The 25,937-nt window shown below is 37.0% G+C and overlaps 1 protein-coding gene across 2 annotated transcripts in view; it reads left to right on the top strand.

The window, feature by feature from the left end:
• Window positions 1-25,937, top strand: part of LOC139947862 (uncharacterized) — a 71,262-nt gene that overhangs the window by 5,995 nt on the left and 39,330 nt on the right. The window contains exons 2-22 of one of the 2 annotated variants that reach the window (XM_071945682.1): window positions 1,985-2,076; window positions 3,209-3,276; window positions 4,577-4,675; window positions 5,652-5,728; window positions 6,801-6,924; window positions 7,589-7,728; window positions 9,425-9,584; window positions 10,641-10,703; window positions 11,348-11,443; window positions 12,140-12,181; window positions 13,709-13,828; window positions 14,791-14,883; window positions 15,837-15,929; window positions 17,263-17,379; window positions 18,261-18,335; window positions 18,971-19,066; window positions 21,881-21,922; window positions 24,160-24,234; window positions 24,497-24,634; window positions 24,921-25,004; window positions 25,696-25,899. In XM_071945682.1, coding sequence (XP_071801783.1) covers window positions 1,985-2,076; window positions 3,209-3,276; window positions 4,577-4,675; window positions 5,652-5,728; window positions 6,801-6,924; window positions 7,589-7,728; window positions 9,425-9,584; window positions 10,641-10,703; window positions 11,348-11,443; window positions 12,140-12,181; window positions 13,709-13,828; window positions 14,791-14,883; window positions 15,837-15,929; window positions 17,263-17,379; window positions 18,261-18,335; window positions 18,971-19,066; window positions 21,881-21,922; window positions 24,160-24,234; window positions 24,497-24,634; window positions 24,921-25,004; window positions 25,696-25,899 — 2,098 coding nt within the window. The remainder of the gene's footprint in view (window positions 1-1,984; window positions 2,077-3,208; window positions 3,277-4,576; window positions 4,676-5,651; window positions 5,729-6,800; window positions 6,925-7,588; window positions 7,729-9,424; window positions 9,585-10,640; window positions 10,704-11,347; window positions 11,444-12,139; window positions 12,182-13,708; window positions 13,829-14,790; window positions 14,884-15,836; window positions 15,930-17,262; window positions 17,380-18,260; window positions 18,336-18,970; window positions 19,067-21,880; window positions 21,923-24,159; window positions 24,235-24,496; window positions 24,635-24,920; window positions 25,005-25,695; window positions 25,900-25,937) is intronic. The other variant, XM_071945684.1, reaches the window with a different exon arrangement.

Below are 25,937 nucleotides of genomic sequence, written 5' to 3'. Positions count from 1 at the left end.
ACCCTGGTCCATGGTACATTTTTTATGTACAGAAGTCTGAGTAATTACTAGGAAAACAATTCTTCTATCATCTGAGCATGGTAGAAGATCCTTCATGGTCAGACAGAGTACATGTAACTTGGAGGAAGAAATCCCCCCCCCCCAAAAAAAAAGGAATAATAGACAATGAAGTCTTAAAACTTGTAGTCTGCTTTTGACTGATTGAGGAAGGAAATGTACTAAATGGTTACTCTCACTATCATAAACATAGTATGTACACCACCACAAGTCATGCACAAAATTGTAACGACAGTTTACAAGCCAAAACTGATGATAAATTATTAGATCTTGTAGGTTATTTTTTATTATGCTACATGTACATTGTAGAAAGTAATAGGGCATAGGCCTAATTGCACCTCCTAAAAAGGAAACAAAGAGTTATTCATCCTTTGCATACAAGTAGTTTGTGTGCAGTGCGTTGCATACATGTATACGTAGGCGACAGACAGTATTTTATGGTGTTTTTTATGACGCAATTTTCATCTGTAGAACTCATTCAAAGAAAACCCCTTTGGTTTGTTGGTGATAAAGGCAATGCTATTTTGGTGTAAACAGTTTCAGCCAGGTTAAGATGATGAAAATACACTGAGACTACAGACTAGCAATTAAAGAACAAAATGACAATTTAAAAGAAGTTGCTTTCGATGAATATTCACAAAGTGTAAGAACTACTCTGGTACCCATACATTTACCCCATTAATTACTTTTGGTATAAACTGATGAATACAGGGGCCTACAATTTACAATGTGTGAAAACCTAGGTTGGAAACCATTTTACATGAAACTTGTTTATTTTTATGGTATACATGTACATTGTGTACATGTACACGTACATGTATTGCTTTTAGATTAGACCTTAATGGAGTAAGTAGTATTGCATTTTGTTTTAAAAACTGTATTTTAAACACATTGTTTCTGCATGGAGCAAGGAACAGAAGGAGTTACAACTAGTTGGTTCAAAGATTCCACGTGTGTTACCGCGGTCACAAACGACCAGCACTGATCGGCAGAAACATCTGCGGGCGCATTTCCAAGTATAAAGAACTAGATATTATATGTATGTGGTTATGTCACAAAAATTGCATTGCGTTCAAGTGTCCTTCTCAACCAAACGGCATACGGCAAGGATGATTTTAGCTAAGAATAACAACATTTCAATGATTTTAGCAAAAGAAAATGCCACAGGATTTACCTCTTTGTAATATTCTTTCAAAACAAACACAAAGTCAGTTGAATAATTACGGCTCTCTCAATTTTCTTAACCAAAAATATCCCACCCCAAATTGTCTAAAAGTAAAATAATAAAAAACATTTTATATTCCCTTTTTTTCAGTTTGTGTCTAATTGTGTCTACTGTTCAAATGCATATCCCCCGATAGGAAAAACGTTTGCGAACAATCTCAATTCGTTTTCATAGCCGGACACCACTGACATTCTTTTCATGATAAACAAATCAATATTACATATTTCATAATTTTTCCGATCAGCAAAACCTAACAAGTGTCACTCATCACAGGAAAGGCCGATTTGTTTGCTTCAAAATTCAGTAGAAAGCTCAAAATCGACAGTTTCTAATGTAGCACTGTGTGCATGCAACGTGGCTAACATCGTCTACTGCGCACGCGTTGAACTTGTGTGTTGCTACACTGTACTTTACTACTTCAATAATTATAAATGGAAAACGATGTGATACCAGCGACGGCAGCAGAAGACGGTAGACACATGGCGTACAAAGAGCTCGCTGGGGTCGGAATGTGTACAGCCTTTTACAGGCGCTGTGGTTCACATCCATAGTGTATCCACTGGAGGTGGGCGCAGCGCTAATCAGATTAATTTGAGCTTCGGGGATTAAGACTGGAGTTGCAACTCCTTCTGTTCCTTGCTCCATGGTTTGTGATTGTAATATTTTAGTGCTAACTAATTTTGATTTCTTTATTTGATTTAGTGCCAATATGGCTGGCCTACCTGATGTGACTACAGGACCTGACATTACTGCAGCTAATTTCAGTGACCATTTCCCTGATGGCAATATGCCAGGTAAGTACATGTGTACATGTACATTGAGCAGATGGTCTGTGTACAGTGTACTTAAAAATAGAAATTAAATGATATTCAGCAAAATGAAAGCTTTTTTTCAGGAGAGAGAAGTATTCTCATGTTAACATGGTCAATTGTGTGTAGTATCACATTAAATACTGTCGTTGTACAATGTATGTTCACAATTTTTGCCCAAGCAGACTCCTTTAGCTTAGCCATTCCCAGTCCATCAAAATCCAAAGCATGTTTTTGTTTGATTCTGTTGGGTTGAGGAATTATCTGGACAGAGGAGTGCAGTAGTAAACTGATGGAACAATACATGGTATCTGTCAAGCAAACAAACCCCTAATCAGAGTCAAGCAGCTCCTGTGTTGAGCTACATGTACATGTACATGTATATAACATGTACTGGTGTTGGATTTTGAGTGAGTTGGGAACTCAGTAAATAACTTAAAGGCACTGGACACTACTAGTAACCACTCAAAATAATTATAGCATAAAAACTTCCTTGGTAACGTTCGAGCAATGGAGAGCTGTTGATAATATAAAACGTTGTGAGAAACGGCTCCCTCTGAAGTAACATAGTTTTTGAGAAATAATTATTTTCTCACTAAATTAATACTTGATTTGAATAAGAAAAGTCAGCTGAGGTCTCAAATTCAAGGCATACAGCACACAACCTGTGCAACAATGGTGTTTTTTCTTTCATTATTCTCTTGCAACTTCGACGACCAATTGAGTCCAAATATTCACAGGTTTGTTACTTTATGCATTGTTGAGATACACCAAGTGAGAATACGTGTACTGATCTTTGACAATTACCAAAGGTGTCCAGTGCTTTTAAGGGAGACAGTGTCAAGACCTTCTGGTATTTGAGGGTGTCCTCATGGACCGTTACATTCAATTGGAACGTTTAAAAATTAATGCGCATATTTGTAGGCTTGCTCCCGTACCATGTTCTTTGGCACAATGATGCAGTCCAGAGGAATATTCTAGCTGTCCATCGGATTGCGGCTGGTACCCACATGCACATTCTTTCCCACCGAGAACGTGCCTGATTTTCGAGATGCTCTCCTTACTCTGATGCAAGATTGACACCACAACTAAACATTACTATTTGTACTCTTTTCAGCCATCCAGAAGATAAGTAGTGGGAGAATGTCTCCAATCAGAGCACATACCATGAAGGACTATGAGCAGGTATAGTATACAGTTGTTGCATGCTGTGACGAGGGTCCATGGCATTTTGTTACACACAAGGGGGAAAATGGCACCGAGGCAAAGACCAGAGTGCCATTTGCCCCGCGAGGGTGAATAAAGGCCATGGACCCCCGTCACAGCATGCAACAATTGATTTGTTATACCGTTGGTAGCATTGTTATAATTACTCTTCTCAAAGTTATTTTGTCATCTTGAATATGACAGAGTACAATGTATGCATAGCAGACGAACAGTTGTTCAAATAAGAAACAATTTTTCCATGTTCCCTCAAACCCGCTGAAAATAGGCCAATGGTGGAAACGATCAAGGTGATGTACACCGGTTAACATTACTCATGTTACCCTCTGCGCTGTGCAGCCATGGTACATGCGTATTTGTTGCACGTCACATAATTGGTTCTCGACCAATGAATCTTATTATTCCAGGAGCTAGATCAATTCACATCTAGGTATCAGCCATAGAGTTATTAAGAACCAAAGGGAGCACTCGCTGTGTCACGTACAGTACTTAACTCCATTGAATCATCATGGGCAATAAATCTCAATGGGTAAATTACATACAAATGTCCACTTGGAAGATGTTTGATGAGTGACCTGTGTAATATGAAGGGTCAGAACCATTGTCTCAATGGTTTTGTACGCCCTCTAGTTCTGATACATAACTCTATGGTATGAGCTGAAGTGAAACTATCCAGTCCTACAGTTTTTTATAGATGATAGTTACATGTAGTTTTTATATAGCTCTTTGTCTTCAGGTGTCTCAAAGCACTTACATGTATCTTTGTTTTTGAAGTTTACGGATTATGAGACCCATTTACGTAACACCTTGCAAGGGTTTACAAGGTGCTTTCGCGTAGTCATCAGCCACTGCCATAATTACCGGGGTAAACCCCTTGTCTCAGCAAAAAGTGTGCTATTTTATGCGCATTTCACGACACACGGGACCTGCAGCTTTACATCCCATCCCATCAGACCGATAAAGACCAGTGTACTCACTAGAACAACAGATTTAGACATGGCTTATGTGAAATGGCTCTGATAAGTTTAGTCTTACACAGATCAGACAGGTTTGAACCGGGTCAATCCAGTTCAGACCAGATGTGTCTACATACATTATTAAAAACCACACTAATCTACATTTTCAATGTATCCACAACATTTATAAATTCATTATTGTAAATGCAACTTAAAAATCGTATTTACCAAAATGACCATGGTTTTTTGTAATATTGTTTATAGTTTTGATATTTTACAATTTTTGATATTCTACACTTTTGCAGCAAATATCTGAGCTGAAGAAAGAGAATTTTAGTTTGAAGCTGAGGATCTACTTCATGGAGGAGAGGATAGAGCAGAACTTTGACGATGACATTAAGACAGTAAGAAACAGTGTACAATCTTAATGGGATAATATTCAATGGGACACTTTTGATCGCTAGGTGGCAGCAGACTTGCCAGGTAAATATCCATTGTTTACGTAGTTCTAATAATCTGTACATTACCGAAAACAATGGGTTAACCTGACAAGTCTGCTGCCACCCAGCATCCCAAAAGTTCCATGTTAGAAAGAAAAGCTATATTGTATAAGGGCACAATGTAAGCATCAATCAGTTAAGAGTATAAACAGGTTCAAGATAACAAGTCTGTCTCAAGTTTACCTCCAGTATTCATTCAACGCTGTTAAATAACATACAAGATGCATCAGCTACATACATGTACTTACAGTGGGCAGTTTGAAATCGTCGGGCACATTTACAGTACCAAGAGAGCTTGTAAAGAGTTTGGACTTCAGAGTGGGACATGACTCTTAACTCTTCTTTTTGGAGCCCGTGTTGGAAAATCAGAAACAATGAAAGTTGGTTTTTTGAATGCTGTACATGCTATAATAAATTAAACTAAGCTAGGGCAATATCGATTTATTTTATTCACGATATATCGCCGACAATATATCGTGATATTCGATATAATCGCAATTAATGAAATTTGACATCATCAGTCTTAAAACTCCAAGTGAAAGTTGTAAAAGAGACAGTCCTAGCATAAGAGAGATGTTCTGATGACTTATTCTTCTGGTTTTACTCCAAACGTATGGGGTGCAAGATGTTTCAGCTTGCAAATACATCGCGATATTCAATCGATATATTGCGATATATTGATATTTTGATTAAACCAAATCCATCCGATATCGAAATCGTGTCCAAATTAATATCGCGATATTCGATGCAACTGCAGTATGTGTTCCTAATCTGGGTTCCCACCAGAACTGCCCAAGCAGGAGGATTATCACAAGTTTGTAATGAATGCCAACTATCTTTCTGTTTTTAACTGTGCTGTTTGTGTATGCTGTATTTCCAGAATATCGAACTGAAGGTTGAAGTAGAGAGTTTAAAGAAGGATCTAATGGAGAAGCAACAGCTTCTAGTCAAAGCATCGTAAGTCACATTAGTAAACCTCGGGTCTCAAAGAAAGCTGCTGCAAATAGTAGATTACCCAATGACGTCACGTTTCAAATCTCTCAGTCTACAAAATTGTAGTAATTTCTTGCATTTCCATAATATTTAATCAAAATGACATCGAATTTGACCATTTGACTAAAAACATTCCTGTGTGGACATGGTGAAACGGCAGACCCATTTAATATTGACTAGGCCTGGGCGAATTATTCGAATATCCGGTTAATGGCGAATAGGTTTTCCTATCCGTAACCGCGAATGCCTTTTTTTTCTTAACCGGATATCCGCATAGGGCGCGAATACCTATTTACAAACCGGATAATTCTGTAATTACAACCGAGTAACCGGATATTCTTTAATATCCGAATATCCGCGGACGTCGGGCGACAACTGATATGAATGTTTTGTCTGAATCCTTATGAAACTTCTATTAAGACAGCATAAAACAGCATATATTAAGTATTTAACTATGCTCACCTCCGTGAAGAGTTAAAACAATGACATTTCTGACGTAATTTGTTCAAAGATTACAAAAGTTTTCCTTCACGTAGAGTCAATCACGATCAAAAGAAAAAGCAAATCGCCATCTTTAAATTAGATCCGGTCATTTTTATGAATGAACCGAGTGACACTGTCTAAAACTAATATCAATCCGCCCATAAGATCTCATTCACAAACGAACAGCGCCCTCTAGCGGCAAAAAAAAAATATTTTTATTTTTTTTAATTTTTTTTTTTTTAAATAGCGCCCTCTAGTGGCAAAAAAAACCTATTCGAATATCCGGTTAATTTCGGATAGTTGGCCAGCGGTATCCGAATAACAAAAATTCACTATTCGCCCAGCACTAATATTGACATCCAACAATGGCATAATTTCATATTTGCTTTGAAGTAGTGTATTTGTAGGTGAAGACGATTAGGAAATTATAACCCCCCCCACCCCCAAGTTATTATGTATTCTAGCAATTATTTTGAGTAATTATCAATAGTGTCCAGTGCCTCTAATGCTTTACCATTATTTCTCTGATATGACTTGTATGGATTTGATGTAGAAATGCTGTGGAGAGTCTGGCTAATGAGAAAGAAACACTGACTGATAGACTGAGACAAGAAAACAACCGCGCCTTAACGGATCAAAGAGAACGTCTTGAAGTAGCATTGCAACAATCCAGACAAGTGAGTCTTCAAATATCAAGCTCTACCATGACACACAATAGGCATTCATTCATAAATACATGGGATAGTTCATACATTCTGATTGGTCAAAAAGAGATCACATGGTCATGTTTAAACATGCGATATATATAAACACGGTGAGGAGTGTTGAAACATAGCCTCTGGAATCTGAGTCAAAACAGGCAAAACAGGGCCCACTTTCGGCTCTGCTTACCGCCGAATTCTGTGCTTTAGCCACGATTCCCCTCTTAAGTGCAAGCGCCTAATTTCTGCGCTAGCCTTGTAAGCAGAGAATGCCTAGAAACGTGGAGTTCGCACGCGCAGAAGCTAAAATTTGCCCCTAACCAGTGAAATATGCTTGCCGTAAGCACAGAATTCCCTGCTTCCGTAAAGGCCGATTCTGTGCTTACATGTATGGTAATCAGAGCCATGAAAATGGGCCCTGATGATTGCTATCAGATTACCTCCATGCCCACTGGTCATTGCCTTGGTGCCCTTGAATTGCTACCCCCAGCAGAAAATTACAATTGTCTCATAGAGTGCCCTTTACCAAGGAGAAAATGTCTTGGTGCTCTTGCCCCGTCAAAATCGAAGCATACAGTCCTGGGTTTTGCGCAGACACTAAGAATGAAACTGATGATGGTTGATTGTTTTGTTTTGGAAGGAATGTGATTCGTTAAAACGAGGTAATGAGATACTTCAGAAGCGCCTGACTGAAGCTTCTAATCAAGCAACTAGTCCTCAGGTAGATCATACAGCACAACTTGAAGAAGATCATAGACTGGCAATGCAAGACAAAGACAGGTATGAAGGGAGCAAATTATGTACATTTCTTACACTCTTTGATGTGCCAGCAAGCAATTGACTTTGGACGTCACAAGTTCTATTTAAAGGATTTGGGTACTTTTTGTAACACAAAACACAATGTCAACAGATTGACATTAAACTTACACGGTTTGAAGATAAAGATAATCGAAAGCTTACCTAAAAAAAATATTTTCTGAGGTGCTGTAGTTTCTGAGAAATGAGTCAAATCATGTCATGATAATAACTGGTATATGTTTTACATGCTAAAACAATTTTCGTCTCACGAAATGAACATTATTGTTGTGACTTTTCTCAAAAAACAACAGCACCTCAGCTATTATTAATTAAAGGGACGCTTTCTACCATCATTATCTTCAAACTGTGTAAGTTTAATGTAAATCTGTGGAAATTGTGTTTTGCGTCATACAGGTATGAGATTCTCTATCTTTCCAACTTTGAAAATTTGTTTTTTCTTTTCAGTTCCGAATTTGTAAGATCTCCGACTGTGGCAAATTTGCTTTTTAAGCGGAGGGGAGTCCAAAAATTGTTCCTTGTCGCAATAAATGAGTAATACGGTGATAAATTCCCAAAGAGAGATTGTTTTAAAGTTCGTAAAATAGTTTGCTGCGTCTTTCGGATGGTACCTAAATCCGTACATGTAGGTCCCGTGTGTTGTGTATGCATGTAAAAGAACCCAGTGCTTTCATCATAAAGAGAAGGGGTTCACCTCAGTGTTCCTGGTTTGATTTGCACTGTTGGCCTTGGCGAATAATTTGAATATCCGGTTAATGGCGAATAGTTTTTCCTAACCGTAACTGTGAATACTGTTTTTTGACCTAACCGGATATCCGCAAGGGGCGCAGATACCTTTTAACAAACCGGACAGTCCTCTAATTACAACCAAGAAACCGGATTCCTATTATCCGTGATCGTCGGGCGACGACCGATAGGAGTGTTGTCTGAATCCTTATGAAACTTCTATTAAGACAGCATAAAACAGCATAAAATAAGTATTTACATGTAAGTATGCTCACCTCCGTGAAGAGTTAAAACAATGACATTTCCGACATTTTGTTGAAAGATTTCAAAAGTTTTCCTTCTACATGACGTAGAGTCAATCACGATATCAAAAGAAAAAGCGAATCGCCATCTTTAAATTAGATCCGGTTATTTTTATGAATGAACCAAGTGACACTGTCTACAACTAATATCAATCCGCCCACACAACACACGATTGCCTTACACATGGTCACAAAATTTCACTCACAAACGAACGACCACAAACGAACAACGGCCTCTCCCAAAACAGCGCCCTCTAGCGGTCGTGGCGCTCACAATTAAGCATGAAGTACTGGGGAAAAAATATCTGAATATCCGGTTAATTTCGGATAGTTGGCCAGCCGCGGTTAACCGAATACCAACTTTCACTATTTGCCCAGCACTAACTCACAGCATATTGCACCACTGCACCTTAAACCTTTACATGGTGCTATGTAAAAAAAAACATGTACATGTAGGTTTCATACGTCAAAGTGTAGCTCTGGATACTGTGTACTGTGTGCCCATTGGGTGTGATAAAAGGCTGTATCAGAACTCGGTATACTCATTATTTACTGAACAGGTATACTTTCTCTTTTACTTTTGAATCCTAAAAAAAGGCTTTTTTCATACATCCATTTTGATATCTCTGCAGACAAATTGAAGATTTAAATGTTGCTGTTCGATTGAAAGACGACATGATAATCCAGCTAGAAGCAGAGAAGCAATATGGCATTGAAGAGAAGATGGAACCACTTCAACAAGAACTACAACAACTAGCTAGGACACTAGAGAATAAGAATGCTCAGCTACAGGTAATGTAGGAAATGTGGCAAGGATTGACCAATTCAGTAACAGTGTTTTACCTACATGTATTATATCGATGTGTGTTAAAGCCAGTGGACACTATTGGTAATCGTCAAAGACCAGTCTTCTCACTCGCTGTATCTCAACATATGCATAAAATAACAAACCTGTGAAAATTTGAGCTCGATTGGTCGTCGGAGTTGCGAGATAACTATGAAAGAAAAAAACACCCTTGTCACACGAAGTTGTGTGCTTTCATATGCTTGATTTCGAGACCTCAAATTCTAAACTTGAGGTCTCGAAATCAAATTCGTGGAAAATTACTTCTTTCTTGAAAACTACTCCAATTCAGAGGGAGCCGTTTCTCACAATGTTTTATACTACCAACCTCTCCCTATTACTCGTTACCAAGTAAGGTTTTATGCTAATAATTATTTTGAGTAATTACCAATAGTGTCCACTGCCTTTAAGCACTGTTTACTCAGTACTTTCACAAGTTGTTATGAGTTTCAACCTCAATCACTTTGCACGACCCAATTTCATAGAGCTGCTTCAGCAGAAAACATTGCTTAGAAAATTTCTGCTGAGCAAAAAGAGGCAGGATACCAGTCTTAAATGAAATGCTATTTGGCTGGTAACCTTATTCTGGTTGTTAGTGTCTGCTTGTTGTGTTTTTTAAGCAGCTCTATGACATTGGGCCCAGATCCTCAAACCTTACATTGATCTGCTTTGTTTGTTGTTTGAATGATCTTCCCATTAAGGGAACTCGGCAAACTCCCACAAAGGGATATAAACACTAAGCTGGCAACAGCCAATCTCTCACATACAAACATTGGTTTCACGTCTATAATGAATTACGCAAATTAAGAAAGTGTGATTCAGTAACCAGACGACAATATTTATTCTAGTCATTGTGAAATCAGCGGTTAGCTGGGGGATTCGAACCCACAACCTTGTGATTGCAAGCCCTGCAGTCTAACCACTTGACCACGGTGATGGGAACTCTTCTCTGTGTTTTCAATGAGTGGCTTGTACATGTATTCACTCTAGAATATTATTTACAGGGAATCAAAGATGACTTGGACAGAGAGAAGGTTGATGGCAGGGAGAGAGACAGACAATATGAGGTAAGTACAGCATGGGGAGCATATCAATCAAGTAATTCACATTCAGTAATTGTTACTCACTTCTTTGGTAGAAGTTATAAAATAGAATTAGCTGTTGCAAACTGCTTGCCAACCAAAAGAACCTATGCATAGCTATGGTATAAATGCAAAAAAAATTGTAAATGGCCTGACAGTTAGAACCTAGCAGAGTCTTATTGAAGGCTTACTGACAACACAACAGACATGTAACTAAGGATATGGTTACCAGCTAAAAAACACACAAATGTAAACTGATATCCTGCTTAGTTTCGCTTAGCAGAATTTGTTAAAACAAAATGTTCTGCTTTAGCCGTTCTATGACATAAGGTTTATCGCGAATAGCAAAATATCAAGAGAGGGCGCTGTTGAACCCACACAAAGGTATATGCGTTGCGTGCGCGAGTCGTAGAAACTGCATAGAAACCGCCCCATATTCCTTCCCACAATGCATTGCGTTTCTGAATCGCGATAAACCTTTTTGGGCTCTGTAGGTTGCTTTTATTGTTTGGGCCAGGGTCAGCTGCTTTTCATGATATTTTACAACTTTCCCTAAACAGAGAGAAAGTTTTTTCCAGAAATTGCATATTTCAACTGATGTACATTTTGGTTTTTGTGCCCTCTGTCAGGAAGCTTACAAGGAACAGGAAAGACGACTGAAAGATCTTGAGACTTCTTCAGAACATATGCAGCAAGAGTTGAAGAATAAAGACAAGGATATCAAGGTATGATGATGGGTATTGCAGTGTGTTGCGTATCAATGACATAAACAAATAATGATAATAGTGGCTTCTTATACAGTGCGCATATCCGTCACTCGGGGCGCTTCAACATACAGTATTTTCCTGCATGGTATGTGGAACTACGTTTCGAGCTATGAGACCTACATGTATTCCTTTATAGCACCATGTAATAGTTTACAAGGTGCTGTTGCTCAATATGCTGCCAATCAAACCAGGAACACCGGGGCGAACTCCTACTCTTTTCGATAAGTTCACTGGGTTCTTTTACATGCATTTATACACAACAAACGGTACCAGTGGCTTTACATCGCATCCGAATTCAATTCAATTTAAAAATGGTTTATTAAAACATGTATCGCAGTTAAAAACTGAATTGCACATGCCAACAAAAGATAGGAGGACGAAGCATCATAAATAAGTGTCTTACTTAGGACACAGGTGTCAAGACTGGGACTCGAACTGCACTCTGCTGATCAGAAACATCAGACCGTTGCTCTTAAACTGCTCGGCCATAACACGTCACAATTTTCAGATGCCTTCTATTGATTCCTTTCTTAGACTCCCTTTCATGTTTGACTGTTTGTAAATGATCGCAGTAAGGTTTTGCATGTTGCATTATTGCATGCTTTCCCATTTAGTCAAAATGATTTTGAATACTTTCTATTTTTTTCTGATCAGGATGTTCAAAACTCTCTCAGGAAAGCAGATCATCAAAAAAAGGTACAAAACTACATTATTTATTTTGTATCTTTGGTTTCTAATATATTTCACTAGGTGTTATTAGTGCCTGTGTACGCTTGTGCGCCAACACAAGTATGGCTAGATGAGTGCTGAATGCGTATCAGCACATCGGATTTAAACAAGTATTACTATATCATTATTATTGATTCATAGATATCCGGGACAGTTTATCCATTCTGATTGGTCGAGAAGAGATTACGTGGCTATGTTTTAAGTGTGGTATAAACAGGTGTACAACACAAACTGGTAATCAATGTGTTATCTAATAGTGCAGTCACGTCTGCACAGTTGTTCAGTGCCATATGCATTTTTACTCTTTGCAAAATGGATCCTGGGGAAGAATTAAAAATGTACAGAAAAGTTTTACAGATTTCCCAACATTTTTAGCTTTTTCTCAAAAGGGCATTTATGAATGGGAATAAAACTATGGTGACTCTGTCTTGCTGCGATAAAGTCCTTTATCGCATGGCCATAACCCTGTCAGTTCTAAACGAACATTCGAGACCCAATCTTTAAGACTGGTGAACCTTTACCATGTGATCTTGTTTTGACCAATCGTAAGGCCCTCCAAAAAAAATATGTTGGGTTGCCCTTTCACCCGATTTTTTGCTTGGGTCGGTCGGTCGGGATATTTTGTTTTTTTGTTTTGAGATGTCAAAGAATGCTTTACCAAAATTGCATAAATATTTCATGAAAGATCTGTTTGTCAAGCAAGGTATTTCATCTTATATCTCGCTTTAAGCGCTCTTTTTGCATCTTTATTTTGGCAAAATCCTTCCAAAACTATTTCCGAGAGTCATTTCATTCACCATGTTTTTTCGTCCATTCAATAAACGAGCGATACCATATAAGGGCATTACTGGCAACAGCGCCCTCTGTTGTTCAACGTGAAATAGTGACGTCGGATAAACGGGCGTGCGGTTTGAAATGTGTGAGAGGGAAATCGATCTCCGTTGCGCTTTTGTGAACGTTGAATACCACGACTGTGTTGCACCATGGTTGCACTGGATAATTATTGTTGTCGACAGTATTAAGTAGTCGGCCAAAAATAAATATTTGTGTCAAATCTACCAGTTTTTGAGCATAAAATATTCATGAAATCACAATTCTGAAGTTAAAAAAAAAGGGAAAACCCAAACTAAAAAAAAAAATTAAAAACAAAATGCGACCAAGATTTTCCTCATTTTACGGTCGCTCGGGATAGGGCAATCCAACATTTTTTTTTTTTTAGGCCTAATGCATGAACTCTAAACTCGCCAAGGTATATAAGCATACCAGAGAAGAGTGAGAGATTGAATGTACAACTTCAATACTATCATTTATTTATTTAGTTTATTACACATCCAACAGCACAATTAGCACCATTAACAGGATGAATAGGAAACAAGAAGAAATGTCTACATATAATTTTAGATGTGGGACGAAAATGGTAATGGGGAAAAACCCACACAATCAGGTATGTACTGTAATCCCAAATGAGACTTGCTTTTTATTTCCAACATGTAGAACTTAGAAGATGAGGTCGTGGACAAGGAAAGGGAATTGAAGAACTTGGAGAGTAACACCATGAAGAGAGACAAAGCCATACAAGGTTTGACTGAAGCCATTCGAGCTAAAGATAAAGAGGTTAGTCAATGGGACATACAAAGTTAGACTGAAGCCATTCAAGCTAAAGATAAAGAGGTTAGTCAATGGGACATACAAGGTTTGACTGAAGCCATTCGAGCTAAAGATAAAGAGGTTAGTCAATGGGACATACAAGGTTTGACTGAAGCCATTGGAGCTAAAGATAAAGAGGTTAGTCAATGGGACATACAAGGTTTGACTGAAGCCATTCGAGCTAAAGATAAAGAGGTTAGTCAATGGGACATACAGGGTTTGACTGAAGCCATTCGAGCTAAAGATAAAGAGGTTAGTCAATGGGACATACAAGGTTTGACTGAAGCCATTCGAGCTAAAGATGAAGAGGTTAGTCAATGGGACTATTGGAGCTGTGTCAATGCTCTGACTACAAGCCTGATACTTCATGCGATTGCCTCCATGCCCCCTGGTCATTGCCTTGGTGCCCTAAAATGCTTCAGTAGAAATTTACAATTTCCTCATAGGGTGCCCTTTACCAAGGAGAAAACGCCATGGTGCCCTTGCCCTTTCAAAAACAAAGCATACAAACCTTTGACAAGTAGCTGGTGATTGTTAGAATCTGAGCTCAGTTTGCAGAAAGTTGTTAAGCATAGAAAGTCACTTAGCATAGACAAATGTTGAAAGGCTAAAGCGAGTTACCAGTCAAAACGTCATGTAAAGTACTGTTGCCACTGGCTCATTTCAAAATTTTACTTGTTAAATAATTTTATCAAGCATGCTTTGTTTTTAAGGAAGTGAATATGATCACTGACTGGTTAATCTGTGACAATGCTCAAACAGAATGCATTTATTATTTGTTTTTTACAACTCGCATGTAGATCCTTGTCATTTGATATATTTTGTACTCAATAAACACAAAAAATAGACATTGGAAAACCTTGTTTTCGTCATATAGTTGTACTAACAATTATGAAGGCTTACTGGAAGGCATGTGTTGTTGTCTTCAGATTCGACTGCTGTGTGATCAAGCTGATGACCGTGAGGGCGCCCTCGTGCAGGCAAGAGAAGCCATGCATAAAGCACAGAAAAACAAATTTGAGGTATGTATAAAAGGCTGTTTACATTCAGGAGATTTGGATTGGATTTGTTATTGTTTTTTCTTTTGCAAGTCGCCAGACACACAAAGCCTGGAAGCCACTTCAAGGTGTGAGCTGCAATCACCCAGATGGGGGTATCCTCCATCAGAAGCATTCATGGTTAAAGACATTGGACACTATTGTTAATTGTCAAAGACCAGTCTTCTTACTTGGTATATCTCAACATATGCATAAAATACCAAACCTGTGAAAATTTGAGCTCGATTGGTCATTGAAGTTGCGAGATAATAATGAAAGAAAAAACACCCTTCCCACACGAAGTTATGTGCGTTAAGATGGTTGATTTGGAGACCTCAAATTCTAAACCTGAGGTCTCGAAATCAAATTCTTTGAAAATTACTTCTTTCTCAAAAACTACGTAATTTCAGAGGGGGCTGTTTCTCACAATGTTTTATACTATCAACCTCTCCCCATTACTTGTTACCAAGAAAGGTTTTATGCTAATTATTATTTTGAGTAATTACCAATAGTGTCCACTGCCTTTAAGTGTCTTGCTTGAGGACACAACAGTCCCGACCAGGACTCAAACCCATTCTCAGCTGATCAAACACCTGGAGCTTGAATCCAGTGCTCTTACCAAGACACGCTACTGGGTTTGGTTTGTAGTTTCAGTTATATTTCAAATAGATTTTCAGTGTAAACTCTACACAGCTTTGCATGCTTGGTGGTGTGGGTTTGCGGAAGTGCCCTTGTGGGGTCTTCTACACAATAGACCCCACAAAGTTTGTCTTCCTACAACTTGGACCCAACAGAGGAATTCTTTAGAAAATTGAATTGTAAAACAATAGTAGGACCCCACAAGCCCAATCCTTAAGGTACAGATTGTGCATATAACACTAGTTAACAAGACGGAATTGCGTTATGTTAGACTGATGTTGTTTTGTTTTGGATAACAGGGTATGGAACAATACCAAGCAGCAATGTCAGATATGGAAGGCAAGGTGTCAGAGTTGAAATCAACTGTACATGGTAAACAACTAGAGAATGAGGTAAATACGATATTCATAGTGAACAACTACAGAATGAGGTAAATAAGATATTCATAGTGAACAACTACAGAATGAGGTAAATAAGATATTCATAGTGAATAACTAGAGAATGAGGTAAATAAGATACTCATAATGAACAACTAGAGAATGAGGTAAATAAGATATTCATAGTGAATAACTAGAGAATGAGGTAAATAAGATACTCATAATGAACAACTAGAGAATGAGGTAAATAAGATATTCATAGTGAACAACTAGAGAATGAGGTAAATAAGATATTCATAGTGAACAACTACAGAATGAGGTAAATAAGATATTCATAGTGAACAACTACAGAATGAGGTAAATAAGATATTCATAGTGAATAACTAGAGAATGAGGTAAATAAGATACTCATAATGAACAACTAGAGAATGAGGTAAATAAGATATTCATAGTGAATAACTAGAGAATGAGGTAAATAAGATACTCATAATGAACAACTAGAGAATGAGGTAAATAAGATATTCATAGTGAACAACTAGAGAATGAGGTAAATAAGATACTCATAATGAACAACTAGAGAATGAGGTAAATAAGATATTCATAGTGAACAACTAGAGAATGAGGTAAATAAGATACTCATAATGAACAACTAGAGAATGAGGTAAATAAGATATTCATAGTGAATAACTAGAGAATGAGGTAAATAAGATACTCATAATGAACAACTAGAGAATGAGGTAAATAAGATATTCATAGTGAACAACTAGAGAATGAGGTAAATAAGATACTCATAATGAACAACTAGAGAATGGGGTAAATAAGATATTGATAGTAAACAACTAGAGAATGAGGTAAATAAGATACTCCTAATGAACAACTAGAGAATGAGGTAAAAAAGATACTCCTAATGAACAACTAGAGAATGGGGTAAAAAAGATACTCATAATGAACAACTAGAGAATGAGGTAAATAAGATATTCATAGTGAACAACTACAGAATGAGGTAAATGAGATATTAATAGTGAAGAGTTGAATAATACCTGCGTAGGTGCTGTAGTTTCTGAGAAACAAGTAAAACAATTTACATGAATATTATTTGAGCATGTACATTTGATTTACGTGACTCTCCTGAAAACATAGCTATGTGATTTTTACATTGTTTTTCTCAAAAGTCTGAAAAACTTATATAGGTAAATTATACTTGTACGTATTACATACATCTTCATTCACAGTGAATAGGGATTCATGTCATGGCAAAAAACTTGATCTACAAAGGTATCCAAACCCTTTGAGTCGAAACCTATTTTGATAGAAATGTAAAATAATTTTTTTCGTTCCTTGACATTAGCGACTTCAAAAGAGTTTGATTAGGAAGCAGGATGAGCTGGGCAGACTGAGGCTAGATGGGAATGAAGCTGAGCAACACCTTAATGATCTTCTAGAACAGAGAGAATTGACTATCAAGGTCTGATTACAAGTATTTATTTATAGAAATGTCTAACATGCTAACTGCTGAGTCAACACAATAAGGAATACATTGCAAATTTTCTTTTACATGTAGCATCACACATCTGTTTCCCAGTTCTTGGCCTTAGTGCAACTCCTAAGCAAAATGAAAAATGGCCTTGCCTTCTTAAAAATGAAATTCCAGGCCTGAGTTGTTTGCAATAGCAGATTTCAAATGTTAAAATGTAGTGAATGTTTATTTAAAAGCAGTGGACACTATTGGTAATTACTCAAAATAATTATTAGCATAAAACCTTACTTGGTAACGAGTAATGGGGAGAGGTTGATAGTATAAAACATTGTGAGAAACGGCTCCCTCTGAAGTAACTTTGTTTTCGAGAAAGAAGTAATTTTCCATGAATTTGATTTCGAGACCTCAGAATTAGATTTTGAGGTCTCGAAATCAAGCATCTGAAAGCACACAACTTTGTGTGACAAGGGTGTTTTTTCTTTTGTTATTATCTCGCAACTTCGACGACCAATTGAGCTTATATTTTCACAGGTTTGTTATTTTATGCATATGTTGAGATACACCAAGTAAGAAGACTGGTCTTTTGACAATTACCAATAGTGTCAAGAGTCTTTAACACAGGCATGATATTCTTCCTACTTTACATGTAGTCAATTTTCCGATTTTGTTTACGCTGGGTAAATCAGATTTATTGTAGTTTATTAATAAGGCCTGAAAAGTCTATTAACACCTACATTGTACACCATGTGTACAGGCCTTGTATTCAATAAAATGGTCTTACTTTTTTCCAAGGTCCAAATATCAATGCTGTTAGCACTTGTTTTAAAGATTAATTATGAAGACATTGTTTGACCCTTGACCCTTGACAGGAGTTGAAAGGTCAGTTACAGGATGCCAAGTTACAGACTGATGAGAAGATTGATGGAGTAGAGCAACATTACCAGGTACATGTACATTGAATTACATAGTATCTTTATCTAACACACACTGACATGGCTTCAATTTTGAGTACACTGCTGGCTTCTGACTGGCACCCACAAATAAAAACTTTGACAAAATAGGTAGACTTCCAAAATATTATTTTATTATTATTATTATTATTATTTATTCGGCATTCAGACAACAATTCAATCTAACAATACCGAGCAAGACAATAATGAAAATGACACACTAGAACATACAAAAAGCCAGCAACACATGCCAGGAAATAAAAAAGTTAACCTAATAACTGTGGCCTGAGGGCCTTTGTTTCCCATGTTACTGGCTATAAAAGATAGAGACATACATGTACATGTACCATGCTGTTATGTAGTAAATAGTTCATTTGGTAGACTTCTGACTCGTTAATCTGGAGATTACAGGTTCAAGTCCTGTGGCTAGAAGATTTCTTTTTTTTTTCAACCCCAAATCTTTTTAAAAATAATTATACCCAGTCAGTTTTCCTTGGCTAAAATCTTGAATATTCAAAGCACTTATAAACTTGGAAGTTGTGCATGCACCTTTGCTGGTACTACATTAAGTTTTGGGTGTACATGTACGATACAATTTGCTGATCATATTTTTGATTGTTAACTGACAGGGTTTGCTTGAAGATTCTCAGCAGCAGCTTCAGAATAAAGATAAGATCATCCAGAGATTAACCAAAGGATTACAAGACAAGGATCGCTTGGTACAGGTAGGTACAAAGTCAATAAATACATCAATCAGATGCAATCAGAGCCCAGTTTCATTAAGATAAGCAGAAAATTCTGCTTAGCAAATTTCTATGCTAAGCAAAAATAGGGTTGGGCACCAGTCGCAACAATGTTAATGTTATAGACTTTTGGCTGGTAACCAGTTTCTGCTAAGTAAATTTCTTCTGTGCTGAGCAAGATATGACTGAGGTACCAGTCGCAGCAATGGTAACTGTTTGGTGTTCTGGCTGGAAACCTATTTTTGCTTAGCAAAATGTGCTTACAGGCTTTATGAAGTTGGGCCAGGTTCGAGTAGGATGTAGTCAAGGAGTTGGTGGTGTTGACTGATCAATTGGTACTCTTTAAAAAGAAATTGCACCTTGCCTCACACGAAATACACAATGCAGCAGTCAAAATGGTGGCAGCTTATGTACATTTTTTAAAGGTGTTTGGCAATTGGGCTTGGGTTTGCAGTTGTGGTAATTTGCTTTAGGGGTCTGAGCTTAAAGGGTATTGTATAATGGCTGGTTGGTTACCTCATACATCAGTACCAATGGTATTAAATCCCAGAATGTCTAAAACTATACCTGGCCAATGTGTACATTGGAAAGCTTACTGTAGTTTCCAGTGTATACCCAAAGGATTTGTGAACAAAGGCATTGGGGTGAAGTTTCTCAGACAACTAATATTTTACCTGTTTATTAGCGTTGATATGGGGATGGATTATACAAATGAAATATTTGAGCACAAAATTAATATGTTCAAGTGAACTGCTGTAGGACTGTTGTGCAGGGTTTAGAGCTATGGCATCAGTGTATTGTTCAAGTGCAAATTCTTTTTTGCAATGAAGTTGGAAATGAATTTGTTGGAGATGTCTTGACCTATTCCTGAGTGTAGAATGGTCTGTTATAGAATCATAACATACATGTATGATCAACGTGATGATTGTTTTGACTGAAAAACCTTATCTGATGCATGATTTAATGTATGTATACGCTGTTGAAGGGGAGCAAGCAGGTCATACACAAAATGTAGGCATTAATGTAGACTTCTCTTAAACATGAAGAGATGACACTCCTAAAATTGTTGATAGAAAATATTTAATCCAGCAAGTAAAATCACCAACAAATTTAATTCACCTGCAACAAATGGCTTAGCTAATCTTTTAACCCATTACTAACTCTCCGTTACGATGAATGCGATATAATTTGTCCAATATGATTTTTACACTCCATGCTTGCTGTCTAATATAACCAGCTCCCATAAGAAGTAAAGTTTCTATGATTTGACTTTTCTTCAACCTCTCCTGTTCACATTGAGTATATGAAGCTGTGCCTGAAAAACCAGATTATTAATCATAACAATTTTTACCAATGCAGTTGTTAGAGCTAACTTTAGATTTGGTTGGATACATACTTATGATTTTAAATAAGATTCTCCTTCAAATCGCCATATTGTTCTACCATTTTAAAAATCATATTCATAAAAACCTCGGACAGTTTCGCTATTCCTATTGGTAGAGAGCGCGTCACGTGGGTGTGTATAAACCTTTGTTTATGACCAGTAAAAAGTGTTGAAACATGGGCGTGATACGCGAGCTTGCACCTGTTCTTACAAGACAGTTTCTTCTTTCCTATTGGTCGAGAGCAACGGCTGAAACAGTTGTGCCACATCACGCGATATGCACGACGCACACAGCATTCCCTTATAAGGAGTTGATAACCCGAGGGCGGCAGAGGGCTTTCAAATTTCTTAGCTGGAAGGGTGTTGTGTTGAAAGAAATCATCAAACAATTATAATTTTTGCATTTATTTTACTTTTTTACCAAAAAGTTTTGATGTTTTTGACCGAAAAGGTATTTATGAAAGGGAATCAAAGTGTGTTCAACTAGTGGTTTAAACCCGCCGAGGCCTGGTTCTTGATAATTTACCTCGACTTCGTCTCGGTAAAATTATCAAGAACCAGGCCTCGTTGGGATTTAACCACTAGTTGAAAACCTCTTCACCACACATTGATTCCCTAATTTATTGAATCGTGATCAAGCAGAAAGGCTACGCAAATCAAAGCATCTCTGCAAATGATTTTCTCTGCAATACCTTCAGGGCTGCCAACTCTCCCTGATTCTGAAAATTAACCAATCTTACCATGTGCCGATGAACAAACGGGTCATTCCGTGTCAATTCATAATAATAACCAATTTTACCATGTGCCGATGGACAAACTTGAAAATCTTCCTGATTATGGAAACTGTCTCCCTATTATGTTAAAGACCCTGGACACTATTGGTAATTGTCAAAGACTAGCCTTCACAGTTGGTGTATCCCAACATATGCATAAAATAACAAACCTGTGAAAATTTGAGCTCAATCGGTCATCGAACTTGTGAGATAATAATGAAAGAAAAAATACCCTTGTCACGCGAAGTTGTGTGCGTTTAGATGGTTGATATCGAGACCTCAAGTTCTAAACTTGAGGTCTCTAAATCAAATTTGTGGAAAATTACTTCTTTCTCGAAAACTATGGCACTTCAGAGGGAGCCGTTTCTCACAATGTTTTATTCCTTCAACCTCTCCCCATTACTCGCCACCAAGAAAGGGTTTACGCTAATAATTATTTTGAGTAATTACCAATAGTGTCCACTGCCTTTAAATGTAATTCTAAATATCTCTGTGATTTCGTACAAAATCTCACTGATTGCAAGATGCAAATGTTGGCAGCTCTGTATCTTGCTGACTTGAATACTTAGCTGGAGCAATTCTTGCTAAGCATGTTTGCATGATGCTAACTATTAACCTAATGATATCTGCATTTGGCAGGAGTACATGGAACTTGCCCGTGATGCTAACAAACCAACACATGTAAGTGCATTTATCTGTAACTTCAATGTACATTCATGTGTGTGTTTACATTTATTTTAGCTTTGTGAGTTTGTGCAACTTTTTTCAACATTGTATTATAGAGTAACCTTTATGCTGTGACTAACCACTCCCATACATGTACATGTAGGTAGATACAGTAAGATCTTGTGCAAATCGTTGACTACATGTATATGTAATATGTAGATGGATTGCACTTAACATCATTGACCACCATCTTTGATGAAAGGTGCACGCATGAAAGGCTATCATTGGCTGAGAGTTGTGCTCAGCGCGTACACGCATGCACTTTTCTATCGTTTATCATCAAACATGGCGGTCAAGGACGCTATGTGCAATCCATAGTTTAAGTGATCATTTTGTGCTGTCAATGTAAAAACAAATCTTGATTTTGCAAAAAAATATTGTATCTCACACAAAAAAGCTCCAGGCAAAAAGTTTTATCTCGATTTTGTAAAAACGTAATCTCACTCAAAATTCTTCGGGGAAAAATGTTGGTGTCTTGGTTTTGCAAAAACACTGTATCTCGCAGGAAAATACTCCATTGTACATGTATCTCAACTTTGTTGTTTGTCATACTGATACTATAAACACTGAGTAATGAATAAAGCATTGATATCTATTAGCTGAGTATAAATTGTGGATTAGTCCACATGGCTTCAATACACAAGGCAAGTTGAATAAAACATATGATGGACCAGATCCAATAGACTAAGCATGGTGGACTAGATCTGATAGACTAGATCTGATAAACTAGATCTGATAGACTAGGTCAATAGACTAGATCAATAGACTAGATCTAATAGATAAGATCTAATAGACTAGATCTAATAGACTAGATCTATTATAGACTAAATCTAATAGACTAGATCTAATAGACTAGATCTAATAGACTAGATCTAATCGACTAGATCAATAGACTAGATCTAATAGACTAGATCTAATAGACAAGATCTGATAGACTAGATCTAATAGATAAGATCTAATAGACTAGATCTAATAGACTAGATCTAATAGACTAGATCTGATATACTAGATCTTATAGACTAGATCTGATATACTAGATCTAATAGACTAGACCTAATAGACTAGATCTAATAGACTAGATCTAATAGACTAGATCTAATAGACTAGATCTAATAGACTAGATCTGATATACTAGATCTAATAGACTAGATCTAATAGACTAGATCTAATAGACTATATCTGATAGACTAGATCTCATAGACTAGATCTAATAGACTAGATCTAATAGACTAGATCTAATAGATAAGATCTAATAGACTAGATCTAATAGACTAGATCTGATACAAGAGATCTGATAGATTTCATCTGATAGACTAGATCTGATACAAGAGATCTGATAGATTTCATCTGATAGACTAGATCTGATACAAGAGATCTGATAGATTTCATCTGATAGACTAGATCTAATAGACTAGATCTAATAGACTAGATCTGATACAAGAGATCTGATAGATTTCATCTGATAGACTAGATCTAATAGACTAGATCTAATAGACTAGATCTAATAGACTTGATCTGATACAAGAGATCTGATAGATTTCATCTGATAGACTAGATCTAATAGACTAGATCTGATACAAGAGATCTGATAGATTTCATCTGATAGACTAGATCTGATACAAGAGATCTGATAGATTTCATCTGATAGACTAGATCTGATACAAGAGATCTGATAGATTTCATCTGATAGACTAGATCTAATAGACTAGATCTAATAGACTAGATCTGATACAAGAGATCTGATAGATTTCATCTGATAGACTAGATCTAATAGACTAGATCTAATAGACTAGATCTGATACAAGAGATCTGATAGATTTCATCTGATAGACTAAATCTAATAGACTAGATCTAATAGACTAGATCTAATAGACTAGATCTGATACAAGAGATCTGATAGATTTCATCTGATAGACTAGATCTAATAGACTAGATCTGATACAAGAGATCTGATAGATTTCATCTGATAGACTAGATCTGATACAAGAGATCTGATAGATTTCATCTGATAGACTAGATCTGATTCTAGCAGTCAATAACATTTATGTCCTACTTTGTTCACAATGGAAAACAAATGTTGAACACAATTTAAAAATGCTCCCAAACATCATAAACATGAAGATTTTCACCCAAAATGGTATGAAGCAATACATTGTGCAGTGAACTAATGATTTGTTTTGTTTTATTTGTAGGATGATAATGGAGGTAACAGTGCATTGATTCAGACATTGAGAGAACGACTCAAACAGAGAGATAAAGCTGTGGAGGTAATTTTACTTACAATCTTTATAAATAATCTTGACCCAATCTCTTATTGATGTTAACTTTAAATTCCTGACTGCTTGATGACGTTTACTTGTGCTGGAAAGTGAAACTATCTTTCAAATGAGCTTATTTGAGTTGTTTACTGTTTCAAATAGAAATCTTTAACATTATTGAAAACAGATTGATCATATTTGATTGTTAATTAGGGCAATTGGCCTGATATTGATTGACTACAGTAGTTTCCTGCTTTTAATGATCCTACAGGAAGCACTTGAAGATAAGCTGAGAGCAGTAGATGTCAAAGAGGCTGAAGTACGGCAGTTAAGAACAGCCTTACGAGATCGTGACAGAGATCTAGAACGAGCTCAGAGCACCGTCCTGAATAATGAAGATAAGATCAATGTAATGAATCACTATGTTGTCATCTTATAATAATAATGATAATAATAATAATAATATGGCTCTGTCGTTTATTACATGACCCCAACCCTTCAGGTTTTAAACCGCCACTTAAGACCACTCTTTTATTCCCATAGTAACTATAAGAAGAAAAAAAAACACAGGATGTAGACAATACAATGGTGTGTATCTTTTGCATATTATGTCTTTCCAACTTCTTCTTGCATTAAGCGTGATGTATATGTGTTTGCTTTGTTCATTGATTTCTTTGTTGTCTTACTGTTTGTAGCAACTACAGAGTGATTTGAAGGAGCGTGAAGCTAAGACAAGGCAATTAGATGAGTCGCTGTCTTCACAGACTCAGTCCAATAAGGTAAGCAATCATACATGTATGACAATCCAATCGTGCCTGTAAGCACAAAAACTTGCTTAGCACAAAAAACTTTTGCTTAGCAAAAATAGATAACCAGCTAGGACACCATACAGTTACCATTGCTGCGACTGGTACCTCGTTCATTTCTTGCTTAACCAAGAAATTTGCTGAGCAGAATTGTCTGCTTAACCGCTTCATGAAAGTTAGCCCCGACCTCTGACACTGACAATTACTGTCACAGACTCAATCCAATAAGGTGTGCCTGGCTGTGTCTGCTGAATGCGCCGTAGGACCTTGTATACCCTTATAAGGTGCTACATAATTGGGTCTCAGAATTCATAACTTTAATAAGCTATATTTCTGTAATATACGTCTTGAGTACCTTGCTGGTAGCTCGTGAATGATGGTGTGGAGTGAGCTTTCAGATCTTTGGAGTGTCGTGGCCGAGCGAATAAGAGTATCTTACTCAAGTTCTGGTGGTTAAGTCATCGGTGTGTGGGCTCGAATCCCGGTGTGACTCTTGTGTCCTTGAGCAAGACACTTAACCATAAGCTTCTCTCAGAATTCATCATTGCAACGCTATCTTTCTGAAGGTTTGTCTATACTCGGTGCCTTGAATACCTTGTTTGGTAGATACATGCGCTTTAGAAGACTTAAATATTATTATTATTGTTATTATTATTATTATTAGGATTCTGATGAGAATCAGCGTCGTTCTTTGGCTGAGAAAGATAGCATTATAAAGAAGCTGCAGAGATCTTTGGAGAGTAAGGAGAAGACATTAAATGATCTACAAGATACCAAGAGACAAGCAGATGGAGACGCTACTAAAGAAAGAGATGAATTCATCCATCAACTTAAGACGAGGCTTAAGGATAAAGATCATATATTAGAGGTAAGTAATGGTAACAGTTTATAAGTAGCGTTTCATCA

This window comes from Asterias amurensis, chromosome 15, assembly GCF_032118995.1.
Source record: "Asterias amurensis chromosome 15, ASM3211899v1".
Classification (NCBI taxonomy): Eukaryota; Metazoa; Echinodermata; class Asteroidea; order Forcipulatida; family Asteriidae; genus Asterias; species Asterias amurensis.
The sequence above is the reverse complement of the archived record's forward strand: the minus strand, read 5'-3'. Positions and strand labels throughout refer to the sequence as shown.